General features: G+C 42.2%; 1 protein-coding gene across 1 annotated transcript in view; it reads left to right on the forward strand.

Moving 5' to 3' along the window:
• Nucleotides 1-242: 242 nt before the first annotated feature.
• Nucleotides 243-17343, forward strand: part of cftr (CF transmembrane conductance regulator) — a 43755-nt gene continuing 26654 nt past the window's right edge. Inside the window, exons 1-9 of the mRNA XM_072386453.1 lie at nucleotides 243-582; nucleotides 1678-1788; nucleotides 4320-4431; nucleotides 9024-9239; nucleotides 9622-9711; nucleotides 13416-13579; nucleotides 13835-13960; nucleotides 15900-16146; nucleotides 16343-16435. Of these exons, the coding sequence (XP_072242554.1) occupies nucleotides 530-582; nucleotides 1678-1788; nucleotides 4320-4431; nucleotides 9024-9239; nucleotides 9622-9711; nucleotides 13416-13579; nucleotides 13835-13960; nucleotides 15900-16146; nucleotides 16343-16435 (1212 nt within the window). The 5' untranslated portion in view covers nucleotides 243-529. The remainder of the gene's footprint in view (nucleotides 583-1677; nucleotides 1789-4319; nucleotides 4432-9023; nucleotides 9240-9621; nucleotides 9712-13415; nucleotides 13580-13834; nucleotides 13961-15899; nucleotides 16147-16342; nucleotides 16436-17343) is intronic.

The following is a 17343-nucleotide window of genomic DNA, read 5'->3' on the forward strand; positions in this document are numbered from 1 at the left end:
CATTAAGATTTTATAAAAACATGCAAACAAAAGTCATGAAATGATGAAAACTGAGTGTTATTCAAGTGAAAATGGCTCTGCACAGCTATTGTTCCCTTCATCTGACAACTAAGATGTCCACAATCACATGAGCTGGCTGTTGCTTCTTCAACTTGTTGCCACAATATGCAACCTGAGGTTCATTTGCGTGGAAGTGACGTGTCTCCACGAGTTTTGGCGAGTCAGCCCATAAAAGATGGACTGTCCTCACTATCACTGAGTGAACGGAAGAAAGAGCAAAGACGAGAGGAGCGGACTGTGACTTGCGGAGAGAAGATCAAAGACACTCAGGGGGCACTCGATCTCACTTTCAGCTCTGAGGTGAAAAGTTAACGGACAGTGACGTCACATTTAGAGTAGACACAAAGTGGGGGATAAAACTTACGACCCCCCTCTGAGTTAGTGTAAACGGAGCTACGCGGGAGACACCAATGTAAGCAACGCGCAGGAACCCTCAGGTGTTAGAGAACAAACTGGCGGCGCTCTTAGGATGCAGAAGTCACCGGTGGAAGATGCAAACTTCCTCTCCAAATTTATCTTTTGGTAAGACATGTTTCGTCTTCATTCTTTATCCAATAAGTTATTGGTTGATGGCAAAGTGCACACGTATTCCACTATAGCCGACATCTGATGCAAAGACAGATGTCTGAATAAACGTAATATCATTTTCCTCATTTTCTCCACATCGAGAAAAATCGAGAAGAATTGGTTTTGTCAGTAAAAGTAACAGGTGCTTACATAAACTCGTTTGCAGGTTTGGTTGTGATTAATAAATTATTAATTCTGAGGTTAATTGCTTTGGTGCTACGGGGGGATACGAAACTGCAAATCTTATTAAAGCAGTGACTTTCTATCGCCCGTAATGCACATAAAATGCGCACGTTGTTGAAAGCTGTGCGACAAATGTGCGTTGTGCTCCAGGTATTATGTTACATATATATATTTATGATCATTATTTAAAAAGCCATCAGATGAAGATTGGGTTGCCAAGTCCTGTGTTCCTCATTTGTGGATCTAACAGTCATTCACTTTTAAGTAGAGAATAACACTACGTAGTGGCAAGAGATCATTGGGCATGTTGTCTTACGTGTGCTATTTAAAATATAGCATCAAATTTTCACACTGTCTTTGTGCAGTTCTTGTTTCATATTTGCAAATCACAATACAACGTTATGACTCCACTGCTATGTTCTGCCTCTTCAAATTTTAACAGATACTGAAAATCAGGCTATCTCTCAGGTTTTAGGTAGTGGAATCGCATGCTTCCATCATACATGTTACCAGTAACAGAAGATTACATTAAGTGCTCCAGAAACACTTGGCCTTGTTTTTTTATTTTTTATGTTAAAATTGTCCTTTAATAATCAACTGGAATTCTGTGTACTCTGTCTAATAGATTCACAAAAGCAAATCATTAGTTTTGAATTGTGTTACTTTTATCCATAGTGTACCTTGACCAAACCATGTGTCCAACCTGAGTTCCAGTAGATGTTGAAAACATATTTATTCCGGTTAATTTTTGTTATTTGCCAATTTTCTTTGTTTGTGGAACAGTATCTATTAACTTTTTTTTCCCAGGTACTCTAGCCTCAAGCAGCTGATATTTAACAATCCTTATGTGTGTGGTTTTAAACACAGGTGGATATCACCACTGTTGAGGAAGGGCTTCACTAAGAAGTTAGAGCTGCCAGACGTGTACAAGGCTCCATCTTATGATCTGGCCGACACCCTCTCCGAGAGGCTTGAAAGGTTTGTGTATCCCATCCCACTCACTGGGAATAGTAATTTAGTGGCCATTCAACTAGAAATCAGGGTGATAAGACAAGATTAACCTGAAATTCAAAATTAGTTCATTAATACTGATGTCCCTTATAAAGTGCTTGGTGATTGTATTCCTTTATGTACAGAGAGACTAAAAGTCTAAAACATTTATGTGCAAACATAAACAGATTTCTACCTTTTTACATCTAAAATCAACACAAGGCAGCAAAACACACAAATAAGCGAGCACATCTTTTTACTTGCTGACATTTTGACTCATTAGAAAAAGGTAGAAACTTTCATCCCCGGCCAAGTACATAAGGATTATCTATAATCAATAAAGTGCCTTGAACAGTACATTTGTATGTGTAATCTAAAAATGTGCTTCCTTTTGTGCTATGCATGCTGTTTACAGTAGCAGGACATAGATGTCCTTTCTTCTTAGTCAACTTAAAATATGGGCTGGCATTTAAACCAGGTTAGACGTAAACCTAACTTGTGTGTGCCAACAAACAGCCAGGAATCAGATGATGGACATGAACTCGTTCACTACTTTGAAAATGTCTTTTCTTTCAATGGTTAGAGTTGTCCAAACTTTTGATAAATAGATTTTCTTTCTCACTCTCTCACTTTCTGCCTCTGTCTTATATGTCAGTCTTAAGTTTTTCTTTGCCACTCCAGCCACAACCTGCTGGATGGTACTTTCTCTCTTGTTAAAGTTATTTCTTTTATATAAACAAATAATAATTTTTGTCTGGGATGTTAAGTGCCGCTGTTGCCTCTCAGTTGTTGTTTTTTTTTAATTAAAATTGTCTGATTCCCTGACACTTGTTCGTGTTTTTATCCCAGATTTTGTTGCTTTCTTTAATTTATCTTCTCCTTTCAATTGTTTCTTTGCTTTTCTTATTCCACTAGGCAAATGCCAACAATGTTTTTGTGTCACAGTTGACACAAAAAATAGAACATTTTTATACTTGTGTCTTCCCTCTTGCTATTTTTTACATTGCCTAACAGTCTTAGTGGTGTCCCTCATTGGCCTTGCCTCTTGGTCACCAAGGGGCCCTTATCACCTTGAGTGGTGCCAACAAGCCGGTTAATGTACATGGGTGTTAAAAACTCAACCTTTAGAAAGGTTCCAATGCCCACTGGGTGATAAATGAGTAGTAGTGGGTGATTTTGCTCTCATTACTCTGATCTGCAAACAGCAAAGGCTTCTGGGAATGTGAACTTTACCTTCCAGTAAAGTATGCTTCATCAGCCACTTCATCACTCTGAGCTTAGCTCAAGTCAACAACCTTTACTGGCATGAAAAGGATTGGCAGAAGTTGGACTGAAATTTAGTGGTGAAAAAAGGATTTGTCTACATTGCTTAAAATCACAATTTAAAGTTAAAATTGACCCTTTTGTATTTAAAAAATGTGGTGGCAAATACTTTTATTTTATTTATACTTAAATTTTTTGTGGTACACTGATGTAGTAGTAGTTTGTTGCAGTAAACAGTCAAGATTGGTTGAGATTATTGCTACTCATTTATCTAATTGTTACTTTATTGTGTGTAAATTTCAAGCTCAAGACAAAATTTTCCATCAGTCCTGATTTTCTTTTTTTTTCTCACTCATCTGCCATTTGCCATCAATAGAAACTCTGGCAACATTACCTCTGTGATTTTGAAGTGGATGAACAGAGACCATTACCAGATATGCTGAAAAAGACAAACCAATCAGTTTGTTATTAAAGATGTATGGTAGTGAATCATGAGAAATCATAAAGACGACGTCCAGCTTAAGGTTTACCCAGTATGTTCAGATAGAAGCTCTCTTTGGATTTTGGGCAAAAGCAATTCTTGGCAGCTTGCCATCATTGACTGAAGGCAGCTGAAGATGGAAACAATACCTTTTTTATATCTTTGGTGAAGAAACTGAATTAAAATTCATAGTGATCAAACTGATGATTTTAGTCCATCCTTAACTCTCTATTATTTGTGTGAATGTCAAGAAATACATTAAAAATACATTAAAAAATAAAAGGTTGTCCTCCACAGTTATTATTAATTTCTTTCAGAGTGATCTCCCCTTTTTCTTCCTTCCTTTTCTTTCTACATTAATCTCGTCTCTTCTCTGCTACTCCACCTATTTGCTGTTGAATTGGTCAGCATGATCGAACAGGTCAGGTCAGTGTAGGTACATGCTATAGGTATGCCTTCATACCAAGACAGTAGCTTAAGGTTAATGTCAACATGGTATGTTGGTCAGCATACAAAAAAAAATCTAAAGTATTTTTTTCAAATTACTTCTAAATCAATTCTTTAAAAATGTTACACAGATAAATGCAATTTACTGTCTTTATCGATTTCCTGTCTTTATTGATTGAAGGCTCCTATACCTGGTTTGTTGCCAAAGTGGTAACATAAAAATAGCATACAGGGCCAAAGTTTGCTGGCATTTGGCTGGTAGATGTATTATTCTCCCTGTGTGTCTGTACTGCCGTTTAACTGTGTTGTAACTTTGTCCACCCTGCAGAGAATGGGACAGAGAGGTGGTGTCAGGCAAGAACAGACCCAGGCTGATGAAAGCACTGGCCCGATGCTTCTTCTGCCCCTTTGCCTTCTTTGGTGTCCTCCTTTACCTTGGGGTGAGTGTTGATCCTATTTGAGTTGAGCTACTGTAACAGCTCGACTTGACCATTTAATTGGGCCGACATCTTTATCCTAGTATACATGCAAAGGAGCAAAATTTAGTTATTGACCGAAATACGTCCTCTGCCATGATGCTCTTGACTGCATAAGAAAACAATTATGATATCCTGTCACTTTCTCTGTGTGAAGCAATTGTACATGTAAGTACAGCCAAAGTCACAGCAGAGACAATGTTTTGAAGTTACTTTGACGGTGATTTTGTCAGATGAACCAGCAGTTCTAATATCCATCCATCCATCATCGGCCGCTTATCCGGGGGTCGGGTCGCGGGGTCAGCAGCTTGAGCAGAGAAACCCAGACGTCCCTGTCCCCGGCCACTTCCTCCAGCTCTTCCGGGGGGACCCCGAGGCGTTCCCAGGCCAGCCGAGAGACATAGTCTCTCCAACGTGTCCTGGGTCTTCCCCGGGGTCTCCTCCCAGTGGGACGTGCCCGGAACACCTCCCCAGGGAGGCGTCCAGGGGGCATCCTAACCAGATGCCCAAGCCACCTCATCTGACTCCTCTCAATGCGGAGGAGCAGCGGTTCTACTCCCAGCCCCTCCCGGATGACTGAGCTTCTCACCCTATCTCTAAGGGAGAGCCCAGACACCCTGCGGAGGAAACCCATTTCGGCCGCTTGTATTCGCGATCTTGTTCTTTCGGTCACTACCCACAACTCGTGACCATAGGTGAGGATGGGAACGTAGATTGACCAGTAAATAGAGAGCTTCGCCTTCTGGCTCAGCTCCTTCTTCACAACGACGGGTCGGTGCAGAGCCCGCAACACTGCAGACGCCGCACCGATCCGCCCGTCAATCTCATGCTCCATTCGTCCCTCACTCCTGAACAAAACCCCGAGATACTTGAACTCCTCCACTTGGGGAAGGATCTCATTCCCGACCCGGAGAGAGCATTCCACCCTTTTCCGGCTGAGAACCATAGTCTCGGATTTGCAGGTGCTGATTCTCATCCCAGCCGCTTCACACTCGGCTGCGAATCGCTCCATTGAGAACTGAAGGTCACGGCCTGACGACGCTAGCAGAACCACATCATCCGCAAAAAGCAGAGACCCGATTCTGAGGTCGACAAATCGGACACCCTCAACGCCCTGGCTCCGCCTAGAAATTCTGTCCATAAAAGTTAGGAACAGAATCGGTGACAAAGGGCAGCCCTGACGGAGACCAACTCTCACCGGAAACGTATCCGACTTACTGCCGGCAATGCGGACCAAACTCTGGCACCGGTCATACAGAGACCGAACGGCCCCTATCAAGGGGTCCGGCACTCCATATTCCCGGAGCACCCCCCACAGGACTCCACGAGGGACACGGTCGAACGCTTTCTCCAAGTCCACAAAACACATGTAGACTGGTTGGGCGAACTCCCATGCACCCTCCAGGATCCTGCCGAGGGTATAGAGCTGGTCCACTGTTCCACGGCCAGGACGAAAGCCACACTGCACCTCCTGAATCCGAGGCTCGATTATCCGACGGATCCTCCTCTCCAATACCCCCGAATAGACCTTACCAGGGAGGCTGTGGGGTGTGATACCCCTATAGTTGGAACACACCCTGCCAATCTGCCAGTCCAGAGGCACTGTCCCCGATGTCCACGCGATGCTGCAGAGGCGTGTCAGCCAAGACAGCCCTACAACATCCAGAGCCTTGAGAAACTCAGGACGGACCTCATCCACCCCTGGGGCCTTGCCACCGAGGAGCTTTTTGACCACCTCGGCAACCTCAGCCCCAGAAATGGGAGGCCCCGTCTCCGAGCTCTCCGACTCTGCCTCTTCCGAGCACGTGTTGGTAAGATTGAGGAGTTCCTCTAAGTACTCCCCCCACCGACTCACAACATCCCTAGTTGAGGTCAGCAAAGCCCCGTCCCCACTGTACACAATGTTGACTGTGAGCCGCTTCCCCCCCCGAGACGCCGGATGGTGGACCAGAATCTCTTCGAGGCCGTCCGGAAATCGTTCTCCATGGTCTCACCGAACTCCTCCCAGTTCCGAGTTTTTGCCTCAGCAACCGCCGAAGCCGCAGCCCGTCTGGCCTGCCGGTACCTATCAGCTGCTTCCAGGGTCCCACTGGCCAAAAAGGCCCGATAGGACTCCTTCTTCAGCTTGACGGCTTCCCTCACCACTGGTGTCCACCAGCAGGTTCGAGGGTTGCCGCCACGACAGGCACCGACCACCTTACGGCCACAACTCCGATCAGCTGCCTCGGCAATGGAGTCACGGAACATGGCCACTTCGGACTCAATGTCCCCCACCTCCCCCGGGATATGGTTGAAGCTCTGCCGGAGGTGGGAGTTAAAGCTCCTTCTGACGGGGGATTCTGTCAAACGCTCCCAGCAGACCCTCACAATACGTTTGGGCCTGCCAGGTCTGATCGACATCCTCCCCCACCAGCGGAGCCAACTCACCACCAGGTGGTGATCAGTTGACAGCTCCGCCCCTCTCTTCACCCGAGTGTCCAGGACATACGGCCGCAAGTCCGATGATACAACCACAAAGTCGATCATCGAACTGCGGCCAAGGGTGTCCTGGTGCCAAGTGCACATATGGACACCCTTATGCCTGAACATGGTGTTTGTTATGGACAGTCCATGACTGGCACAGAAGTCCAACAACATAACACCACTCTGATTCAGATCGGGGGGGCCGTTCCTCCCAATCACACCCCTCCAGGTCTCACTGTCTATGCCCACGTGAGCATTGAAGTCCCCCAGCAGAACGAGGGAGTCTCCGGTAGGAGCATTCTCCAGTGCCTCCCCCAGAGACTCCAAAAAGGGTGGGTACTCTGAACTGCTGTTTGGCGCATAGGCACAAACAACAGTCAGGACCCGTCCCCCCACCCGAAGGTGGAGGGAGGCTACCCTCTCGTTCACTGGGGTAAACCCCAATGTACTGGCACACAGCCGGGGGGCAATAAGTATGCCCACACCTGCTCTGCGCCTCTTACCACGGGCAACTCCAGAGTGGAAGAGAGTCCAACCCCTCTCAAGAGGACTGGTTCCAGAGCCCAAGCCGTGCGTCGAGGTGAGTCCGACTATATCTAGCCGGAACCGCTCAGCCTCGCGCACCAGCTCCGGCTCCTTCCCCAACAGAGAGGTGACATTCCACGTCCCAAGAGCTAGCTTCAGTAGCCGAGGATCAGACCGCCAAGGCCTCCGCCTTCGGCTGCTACCCAGCTCACATAGCACCCGACCTCCTTGGCCCCTCCCACGGGTGGTGAGCCCGTCGGAAGGGGGACCCACGTCATGATTTCGGGCTATGCCCGACCGAGCCCCATGGGCACAGGCCCGGCCACAAGGCGCCTGCTGCCGGGCCCCACCCCCGGGCCTGGCTCCGGGGGGAAGCCCCGGTGTCCCATATCCGGGCAAGGGATCATGAGGTCCAAATTTCTTACTCATCATAAGGAGTCTTTTGAGCTGTTCTTTGTCTGGTCCCTCATCTAGGATCTGTTTGCCTTGGGTGACCCTACCAGGGGCTTGAAGCCCCGGGCAACATAGCTCCCAGACTCATTGGGGCACACAAACTCCCCCACCACGATAAGGTGACAGCTCAGGGGGGAGTTCTAATATATTATATATTTGAGCCGACACACTTTTTTTAATCACAATTTCTCACTTGTCCAGCCGTCTGAAACGAAACAGTTGGCACTTTGGAGCACGTGTGGAGTGCCTTGGCCCATTTGAGTCCAACTGAGCTGTGGAAGCTGTGGGTTAGGGAAAGTGTGAGGTCACACACTGGATTATTTATATATTTTTTCTATACAGTATTACAGCCTAGGCTCTGCTTTTTCTCTATCACACATCAGTGGATGCATCGGAAGTAATGTGGGGTTCAGTGTCTTGCCCAAGGATACTTCAACATGTGGTACAGGGAAGCCAGGGGTCTGATCACCAAATCCCAATTGACAGACACTTGCTCTTGCTCCTGAGTTACAGCTGCCCCAATAGTTTCAAATGTTCTGTCATACAATATTGTTTCACTCTTACTCTCTCTTACTCTCCTACTCTCTGTGTTTGTGTGTGTGTCTCAATCTTTTTGTGTGGTGCCTGTTAAGTGTGTTGTCTTGCCGAAGAGGACCAATAAAACTACAGCGCAATGACGCATGAACATCACAAGCATGTCGCACCATAGTGTCACAAACCAACTCACTGTCTCTCACTCATGGGAAGGTGCAGACAGTAGCCATTGTCTAAGTTAGTACATTTTGAGCTGGTTGTCTTGACGACAAGAATGCCTGTTAGATGTAAATGGGACACTGTGGGAAAAAAGAAAATTGTCTGAGAAAGATGTCAGTGGGAACCAACACACTCTGATGGAATTTCACAGTTATGCTGCATTCAAATGGAAATTGTGACCTTGATGTCTGGCCACTGATGCAATCCTTTATTTTAATCCCTTTATTTATTGATTGATTTTGAGATACTGTGATGTGTTTTTAAATTTCTCTATAAATCTATGTATCTGTCTATCTCTCTCTACCTCTCTATCGGAGCACTGGGATGGAATGAGTAATCACTTGTTCTTTTTCTTGTTGCAGGAGGCTTCGAAGACTGTGCAACCTCAGCTTTCGGGTCGCATCATTGCTTCCTTTGACCCATTTCATGCTCCGGAGCGGAGTCAGGGATACTACCTTGCCCTGGGCCTTGGCCTCCTCTTCACCGCCCGCTTCATCCTGTTGCAACCGGCCCTTTTTGGCTTGCATCACCTGGGCATGCAGATTCGCATTGCTCTTTTCAGTCTTATATACAAGAAAGTAAGAGGAGGAATGTTTGCATAATCAAAAACAATATTTGAATAAAAAATAAATAAATGTGTCAACATATATATCTTAGTTGTATGTATGTTGTGTATATACATATATATCTATAGAATAAATTATGATAGTGATTTTTCTTAATTTTTGTTAAAGTTAAGGTGGCACAGCTACATGATCAGCCAAAAGCTTCCACCCTGTTTAACGTACATAACTGAATATTCCCAAAATACTTCTCACATGTGAGAGTCCAGCAAGTGGCAATCCTCAAGCTTCTATTAGGGGCATGGCGGCCTGATGTCAGAGTTTACCCCATGGCGCTGACTTCCTCTTACTTACTCCCTTTGTGCTTTGACTGAGCTCTGATATTTAAATGTTTCAGACCCTGAAGCTGTCAAGTCGAGTCTTGGATAAGATCAGCACTGGTCAACTTGTCAGTCTGATGTCTGCCCATCTCAACAAACTGGATGAGGTGAGAAAAGTTTTGTTTTCCCAAGACAAAGTTCATTGATCAGTGAGAGGACATCCACAGGAATAAGGAACTGGAATTAGAAACTATCAAAATTATTGACTGTGAAACAGGAATAACAGGAGGTCAGAGGTAGAAAACACACAAACCCAATTAGGTATTAGTCTATAAGCAACATATAATTGTGTGCGATTGTTGCAAACAAAGATGACGACAACATAGCTAGAGAGTGTTTATGTGTGTGTAAGCTGTCAACTATGTTACGTGGAGTTTCACTGAGGTGTTGAATGTGGAAACACTATGCAACCTGCTTTAGGACAATTATCACCTGGCTGGAATGTGGCTTGCTTGATATAGAGAGATGGGGCTACTTTGTCTGTGTGGGTGCATTATAGATAAAAAGAGGAAAGTTGCAGGTGAGTGGATAAAAGAGAGCTTATTGAGGTGAGAACTGAGTGTAACACTTATAGCACAGGTGAGATTCAGAAGCATAGAGGTGATGAAACTGGATTCTTCCAGCAAGAAAGTTTGCCTACTTTTTTTACTCATCCTTCTTTGTCTTCTTTCACTGCATTTAGTGTCGGCATAGTGTCGACATATTTTAAAAACTTAAGTATAAAAACGTTTATATAAATAATGTGACATCCATCCATCCATTAATTTTCTAAACTATAAATTCTAGAGCCTATTTCAGCTGCCATTGGGCAGGAGTCGGGGTACACCCTGGATAGGTTGTCCATCACAGGGTATGATATGATTATCATATTGCATAATGATATTACATACTAACTCCTTCAGTCAGTCTGGATTTATAAGATGCATTACACTGATAAGTAACCTATTCCAAAAGTGGAAAAAGTAGTATTACTTTTAAAAGAATGTTATCTTCTGGAAAGTAGGCAGTGTTCAGTGTTCAAAGAGAGCTCATCGAGTCACAGAATGGCACCACAGAACTGATCACCTGATACTGCAGCGCTGGTCATATTGTGTCTTTTCTTGTATTTTCTTTTGCTTTAATTCTGTGGAAAAAAAAAAAAATTTAAAAGTATTTTTTCCATCTTGGTTTGGATGTTAAGCTGTGTGACTGAGGAAGAGGAGATGAGCAGCAGGTAAAAGGATGTGGGTTCATTATGTCCTTGTGGCAAGACAGGAGTTTGAAGATTTTAGGTTCATCCAGGAGCTGTACAGATACAATCAGTTTTCATGTCTGCTTCAGACTAAGTAGGGAATAATTTGACAGCATGTCGGGAAGAGTCAAATGGAGACCCACAAAAATGAGAAGGCCAACTTGAGGCAACTTTAAACAGAATATGTCTGAGATCGATGATTTGTTGAGAATTGCCAGATTCCCTCCAATTTGATGATGTGTCAGAAGAAAACGCTGCACCCAAGTTTGAACATTTTTAACTTCAACGCAGAGCAAAAGAATGGCAAGCCCAATCTTGCACTATTTATATTTTTTGTTCTGGCTTCATGCGACATATATACATGAAGGTGTTTGGAAGCAGAGTGCTGCAGCCACCACATCCTGTGCGAAAAACCCCTTAAGGAATTCTTGCTGGTAATTCTGGCACTCTAACTGTTATAATAATACACCATGCCAACAGAGAGTTGTTTACATTCATGAACAGCTAATTGAGCTTTCAAAATCCCGACAGATGTCTGCAGTAACTTGCATTCATCGCCTTCATTAAATTCACTTAAGTTTATTTATATAGCTCAATTTCACAACTAAATTATTCTTAAGGAATTTTATTCATACAATTCAATCTAAACCGAACCAAAAGAAAGATGCAAGGTGTTAGCCCATGGGTTCTGAATGCATGCGCAGAACAGCTATTTAGGCTTCCACAGCACCTTCTCAACCATAGCCTTTGCCAGGAGAGCATTCCAGTACCTTCAGGACAGACTATAGTTTGCATTTCATCCTGGGGTTGTTGTTGAAGATGCTATCATCTACCAAGATAAAGAACATAATGGGGAATACTGCCCACTCTCTACATAACCTAGTCTTGAAACATTGGAGTGCATTCAGTAAGAGGCTTCTTCAGTTTTTATTTTGACAATACAGAACGATAGTTCCTGCCAGCACAATAGCCATACCTGCAATGCAATGACAACTTACGATGATCGATGAGAAAAAATTATTTCTAAATTCAAAATTTGCAACATTGTATTTTTCCTTTAGGATAAAGTTTTTTTTTCTTTTGATTTAATTTTTGTGTCATTTAAATAAATTTGATCAAATCCAACCTAATGCATTGTAATCAAATTAAATCAGATTCATTACAATCCAAATTAGTCAATTTTTTATAATGCTAATTAAAAGGTTGCCTAGCTATGGAAACCAGCGCATCAAATATTCTCTTTCAATCCCCTGTCCTGAACATGCACAAGGCAACAGTGGAGAGAAAGCCTGTTTAATGGAAAGAAACCTCCAATAGAACCTAATTCAGAAGCGCTTTCCATCTGCCTCAACTGTTTAGGGATTGAGAGTACAGGAGAAGGGTCAACAATGCCATAACACTAGTTAATGACAAGAATAATGTCATATTTAGATGGAGAATAAAGAGAGCAAGTGTGGAGAGGTGTTCAGTGCATCATTGGAGGTGCCCCAGAAGGTTAAGTCAATAGCAGCTTATCTTAAAGGAATGGTTCAGGGTCACCTAAGCCATTATGAACCACACCTACTAAACTATGTGATCTTAAAGATGTGAAGAAACTTGGTCATTAAGAGCTTTATATGTGTGGGGAGGAATTTTAAATTCTACCCACAAATTATTCTAACCTAAAACTGGAGAAAAATGATCTCTCCTCAGAAACAGCATTAACTGTTTGAATCAACTTGAAGCTTTTCAAATTTTTTTTAGTGACAGCCCAATAACAAGTAATTAGATAGTCCAATCTTAAAGTAACAAATGCATGGACTAGTTTTTCTGCATTCTGCACTCTGAGAAAAGATGTTCCTAATTTGCACAGTTTTGTGTAGTTTAAAAAAGACCATCCTAGAAACTTTTTTATGTGGTTCAATCCAGGTAAAAGAATAACACCAACGTTCCTAATGCTAATACTTATCAAGTATTTTTTTTAAAAAAGTTTTTTTTACACAAGCATTATTCAGTTAATTTAAATTATGAATAAGCACAAATCAAGCAGCCTAATTATACATATTATATTTAGATGCAAGATTATTACAAAATGGCATTTGTGAAAAGAGAACACTTGCATTAAACTACAAAGGTATTGATATAGATAGGTTTTATCAGAAATATTTTTGATGAAGTACTATTGTATAGCATAATGCTAATGCTGTTTTGTCTTGCATGGTCAGTGTATTCCTAATATTTCAATATGTTTTACCGAAGTGTAGCTTACTAATAATTTCTCAATATAAACATATTCTGTTGGTTAACTTTATAGCACCTGACAATGTTTTGTTTATATCAAAAGTAAAGCTACTGTGCTCATCTAACTTCTCAGATATCTTTACAAAGCTGTGAGTATGAGGTCCTCAGAACAAAAGCTTTCACTAATCTTTCTTAAACCTGACCATTTATTTTCTTTCTTTGATTATTTCTTCATTCATTGTTTTTAGTGATGGGAATATCACACAATGATTCCCTCCATTAAACTCCATTTCTCATTGCCTTGTATACTCTATTCTCATCTCTGTGTTTTGTGTCTGTGTGTGTGTGTGCGCATTACAGAGTTTGGGTTTAGCACACTTCATATGGATCACGCCTCTGCAATGTATATTGTGTGTTGGTTTGATCTGGGAGTTGATCGAGGTTAATGGGTTCTGCGGCCTTGCAGCTCTAACTCTGCTGGGCATCATCCAGGCCTGGCTCTCCATGAAGATGGGACCACACAGGTGAGGTTGGATTACCACATACACTCATAATATACGCTCATAAATCTCAGATTTTATTTCTTTCTTTCTGATTACAACAAAGTAACTCCTTGGCGATGGAAATGTTTTCAGAACAGGTGCAACTATTGTCATGGATGTGAGAATGTTTGTGCATGTGAACCTGCATGCTCTGATATGCTTGCATTTTATGCATGCGCACACCTATAAGAAATTAAACAGTTTATTTGTTCACATGAAACTGCTTCCTGTGAACAGAGCGAAGCGAGCAGGATTGATCAACCGCCGTCTGGCTCTCACGTCAGAGATTGTGGAGAACATTCATTCTGTGAAGGCATATGGCTGGGAGGAGGTGATGGAAACCATCATTAAGAACATCAGACAGTAAGGCACTTATACATTCTACATGTATACACTCACACATTTACAGAATAAGACTCTTGCTAAGACTCTTGTGTACTGTGGCAAAAGCTGATGCTCTGCCTCTACAGTTTGTATCAAAGCTTTTACTGTGGAAAACCTTTCAAGTACACCTCAGCTTAGATGATTTCAGAGAGAGGACTTATCTGGGCTTAGTTGGCTTAAACTGTATTCCAGAAACTCGTAAGAACTGAGTGAATAATTTTTCTGTGTTTTCGGGCTGATGGGGCATATTATTCACATTTTAGTACCGAGTAAGAACAACTGACAGGTCCAATAATCACACTCAAATGCTTTGACGGTACACAGCATCATGGCATCAACACTTTGCTGAATTTGAGAGGGATGTTAAGACATATGGTTAACAAGTGGGTTTTAAAGTCAAAGTCTGCATCACTTTAAATGGCAAATTAAAGTGTGAGAGACAGTTTTGGTATCATGCAGCAAAAAATATGAATATGAATTTCAATATTGGTTACTTAGCAATTTGGTTACCAGAATCCCTCCAGTTAACTGTAAAACAGTTTGAAGTTCAGCTACAGTTTGTTTTTAACAAGCTAACAGACATCTCAACTGTCTGTAAAAATGTATTAACTATATGTAATATATGTAATATTTAATATGTGAAAATCCTCAAGCTCCCAGGCCTCTGGTAGACGACCCAGCTTGAAAAGGGCTATGTGGCGTTGCCTGATGCCACTGCGGGTTCTTTCAGCAAGTACACTCATAAATGATGGACGGTTTGACACGGACGGTTTATTTTATTTTAGACAGACAATATGGCCAAGTGGAGTCGTTCACAGGCCTTTTTCTCTCAGGATTCCACTTGTGTCTGTTTCTGCTCCACCCCCTCTCGAGTCCAACACGCTACTGTGTTAAAAGAGAAGAGTGATTAGACAAGTGGATATGTTAAATTACCTCTTGCCCTGGTGATAGTTCAGTTATTTCAAGCTCGGGTTCTGCCAGAGTCCCAGGAGCTTGGGGATTCTGCACAGTATTTTAGCTGTTCCTAGAATTTGGCTTTTCTGAATAGCAGTTTACAGGATCGTATCTCTGATCTTACGATCTTTGGTGATGGTTCTGTAACTGGAATGAAGCTTCTTTCGTGTTATTTCCTTTTCCCCCACTGGGTCCTGCTCATTTATTGAGCCTTATGTCTACTTATCTTATCTGCAATAAACTCTGACAATAGCTTATATGATGTAAACTGGCAGATTTTTGGCTGGTCGTTGGATGGAACTGCCCTCTTCTGGAGCTCCATCTTGACCAGGACTGTTTCAACTCCAGGTTGCGAGTCTTAGTTGATCCCACCCATTAGCAGCTAGTTCATTTGTGCTGCTGAGCATTTCTGGGGTGGAGTTAGTGTCTTTAGCCAGTAGGTGTGTATCCTGTCAGAGCCTAATGTGGTTCTTCATACTTGAGACCTTTTCCTGGATTTCTGCCATCTTTATTGTCATGAGTTCTTGTTCCTGAAGACTGTGAACTGTACCACAAATGTCACACTGGTGGTGCCTGGTGGTACTGTTCCTGAAGGCACCTTATTGGCTTCACCTTTAAAACCTGATGCCGAAGGTAGTGAAGACATGAAATAACCAACTCCCCCTATGATTTATTTATCCTGATATTCTTACCCTCATTCTTACTCTGTGTTCTTTCCACAAAAGAATGATCTGCCTCCCTCCTCACAGTTAAATTAATCAGACATTCAGGTGGCATATTTTTAAATGTCTGTTTCTTTTTTAATACAGGACATTTTTTGCTTTGGGTCCAGCCAATAGTATTGTACTAATTAAATATAAAGTTTCTTTGCTTCATTAAATATAAACAGAATCTATCAAAATTATGTGTATCTTGTATATAAAGCATGTAAGAATAGTAATGCAGTGCTCCTTTCCTCTCTCAGGGATGAGATGACACTGACAAGGAAGATTGGCTCTCTGCGATACTTCTACAGTGCCTCATATTTCTTTTCTGCCATTTTGGTTATCGTGTCAGCCATTGTACCACACGCGCTCAGTAAAGGCATTATCCTCCGTCGAATTTTCACCACAGCCTCCTATTGCATAGTGCTACGAATGACTCTCACCCGCCAGCTACCAGGCTCCATCCAGATGTGGTATGACACACTGGCACTAGTCAAGAAGATTGAGGTAGGTTGTTAGGTTGGGGTTAGATGTACTTTCATTGGCCACTTCATTTGGTACCCCTGTGAAGTATAATGAAACAGGCCTGTCCTAAATCTACTCCTATGAAACTCAGACATTTTTGTTGATGATATCAAATGATGATAAATCTACTTTAATATTATTATGGATCACTTTTTTTTTCGTTTTTTTTTTTCATCAGGACTTCTTGCTGATGGAAGAGTACAGAGTGCTGGATTACAGCCTGACCACTGTTGGGTTGGAACTAGTCAATGTGTCTGCATCCTGGGATGAGGTATGTTGGTGTGTGAATATCAAACCTAAATACAAGACTTAAGTGTGTGATGAGAGTACTAATACACATGAACCATAATTACAGTAACACTGGAGAATTTGGCTAATTTTTTGCTCTTTGGCTCCACCGGTGGTTGTGTAAGACCACTGTCATAAAAACAAATCTCTGTGTGAGCCCTTTACATGTATAACCATACACATGATTTGTTGTCATGTTGAAGAGGCCACCAAAAGGCCATCAAAAGTCCATAAACCATAAAGCAATGTATTATTTTAATTAAGCTATCAGCAAGCTATCAAAGCTATCAAAAAGTATGTTGCAATTACTCACAAGGAGTAGTGATTGACTTATTTGTATTTGAGATGTGATAAGGTATAGCAGAATGGTGCAAGAAAAATGTTACAAACTTTAAATATATTAGTCTACAATAAGAAATCCTAATAACAGTACAAGGTTTTATCCACATTTCTTTATTAGTAATTCTCAAATTTCATAACTGTTTAAATATTATTTTGATATGTTTTTATTATTACTGATATGCTGGTACAAGTAGTATGATTATTTTCAAAAGGTTTTTCAGACACTAGTGGCCTTTGATTAACAGTAGGTGGACAGAAAAGGGAGCAGAGAGAGTGGGGAAAGACATGCAGCAATAGGCCTCAGGCCAGGGCTCAAACTACAGCCTCTGTACATAGTGCGCCTGCTCAACCAGTTGAATTAAGTCATGCCTCAAGCAGTATGATTCTAATATAAGATTTAGTGTGACACGTATTTACCATTATTTTACTTGATTTTACTCAACTTCCAATAATTCTGGTCATATGACACAGCAGTTATTGTGCCTGGATCACTTACCTTAAATAAATGCATTTTCATCTGTTATCTGCTGCAAGTACTCCTTGATCTTA

The sequence above is a fragment of the Leuresthes tenuis genome, unplaced genomic scaffold (assembly GCF_036924035.1).
Source record: "Leuresthes tenuis unplaced genomic scaffold, fLeuTen1.0.hap1 SCAF_5, whole genome shotgun sequence".
NCBI lineage: Eukaryota > Metazoa > Chordata > Actinopteri > Atheriniformes > Atherinopsidae > Leuresthes > Leuresthes tenuis.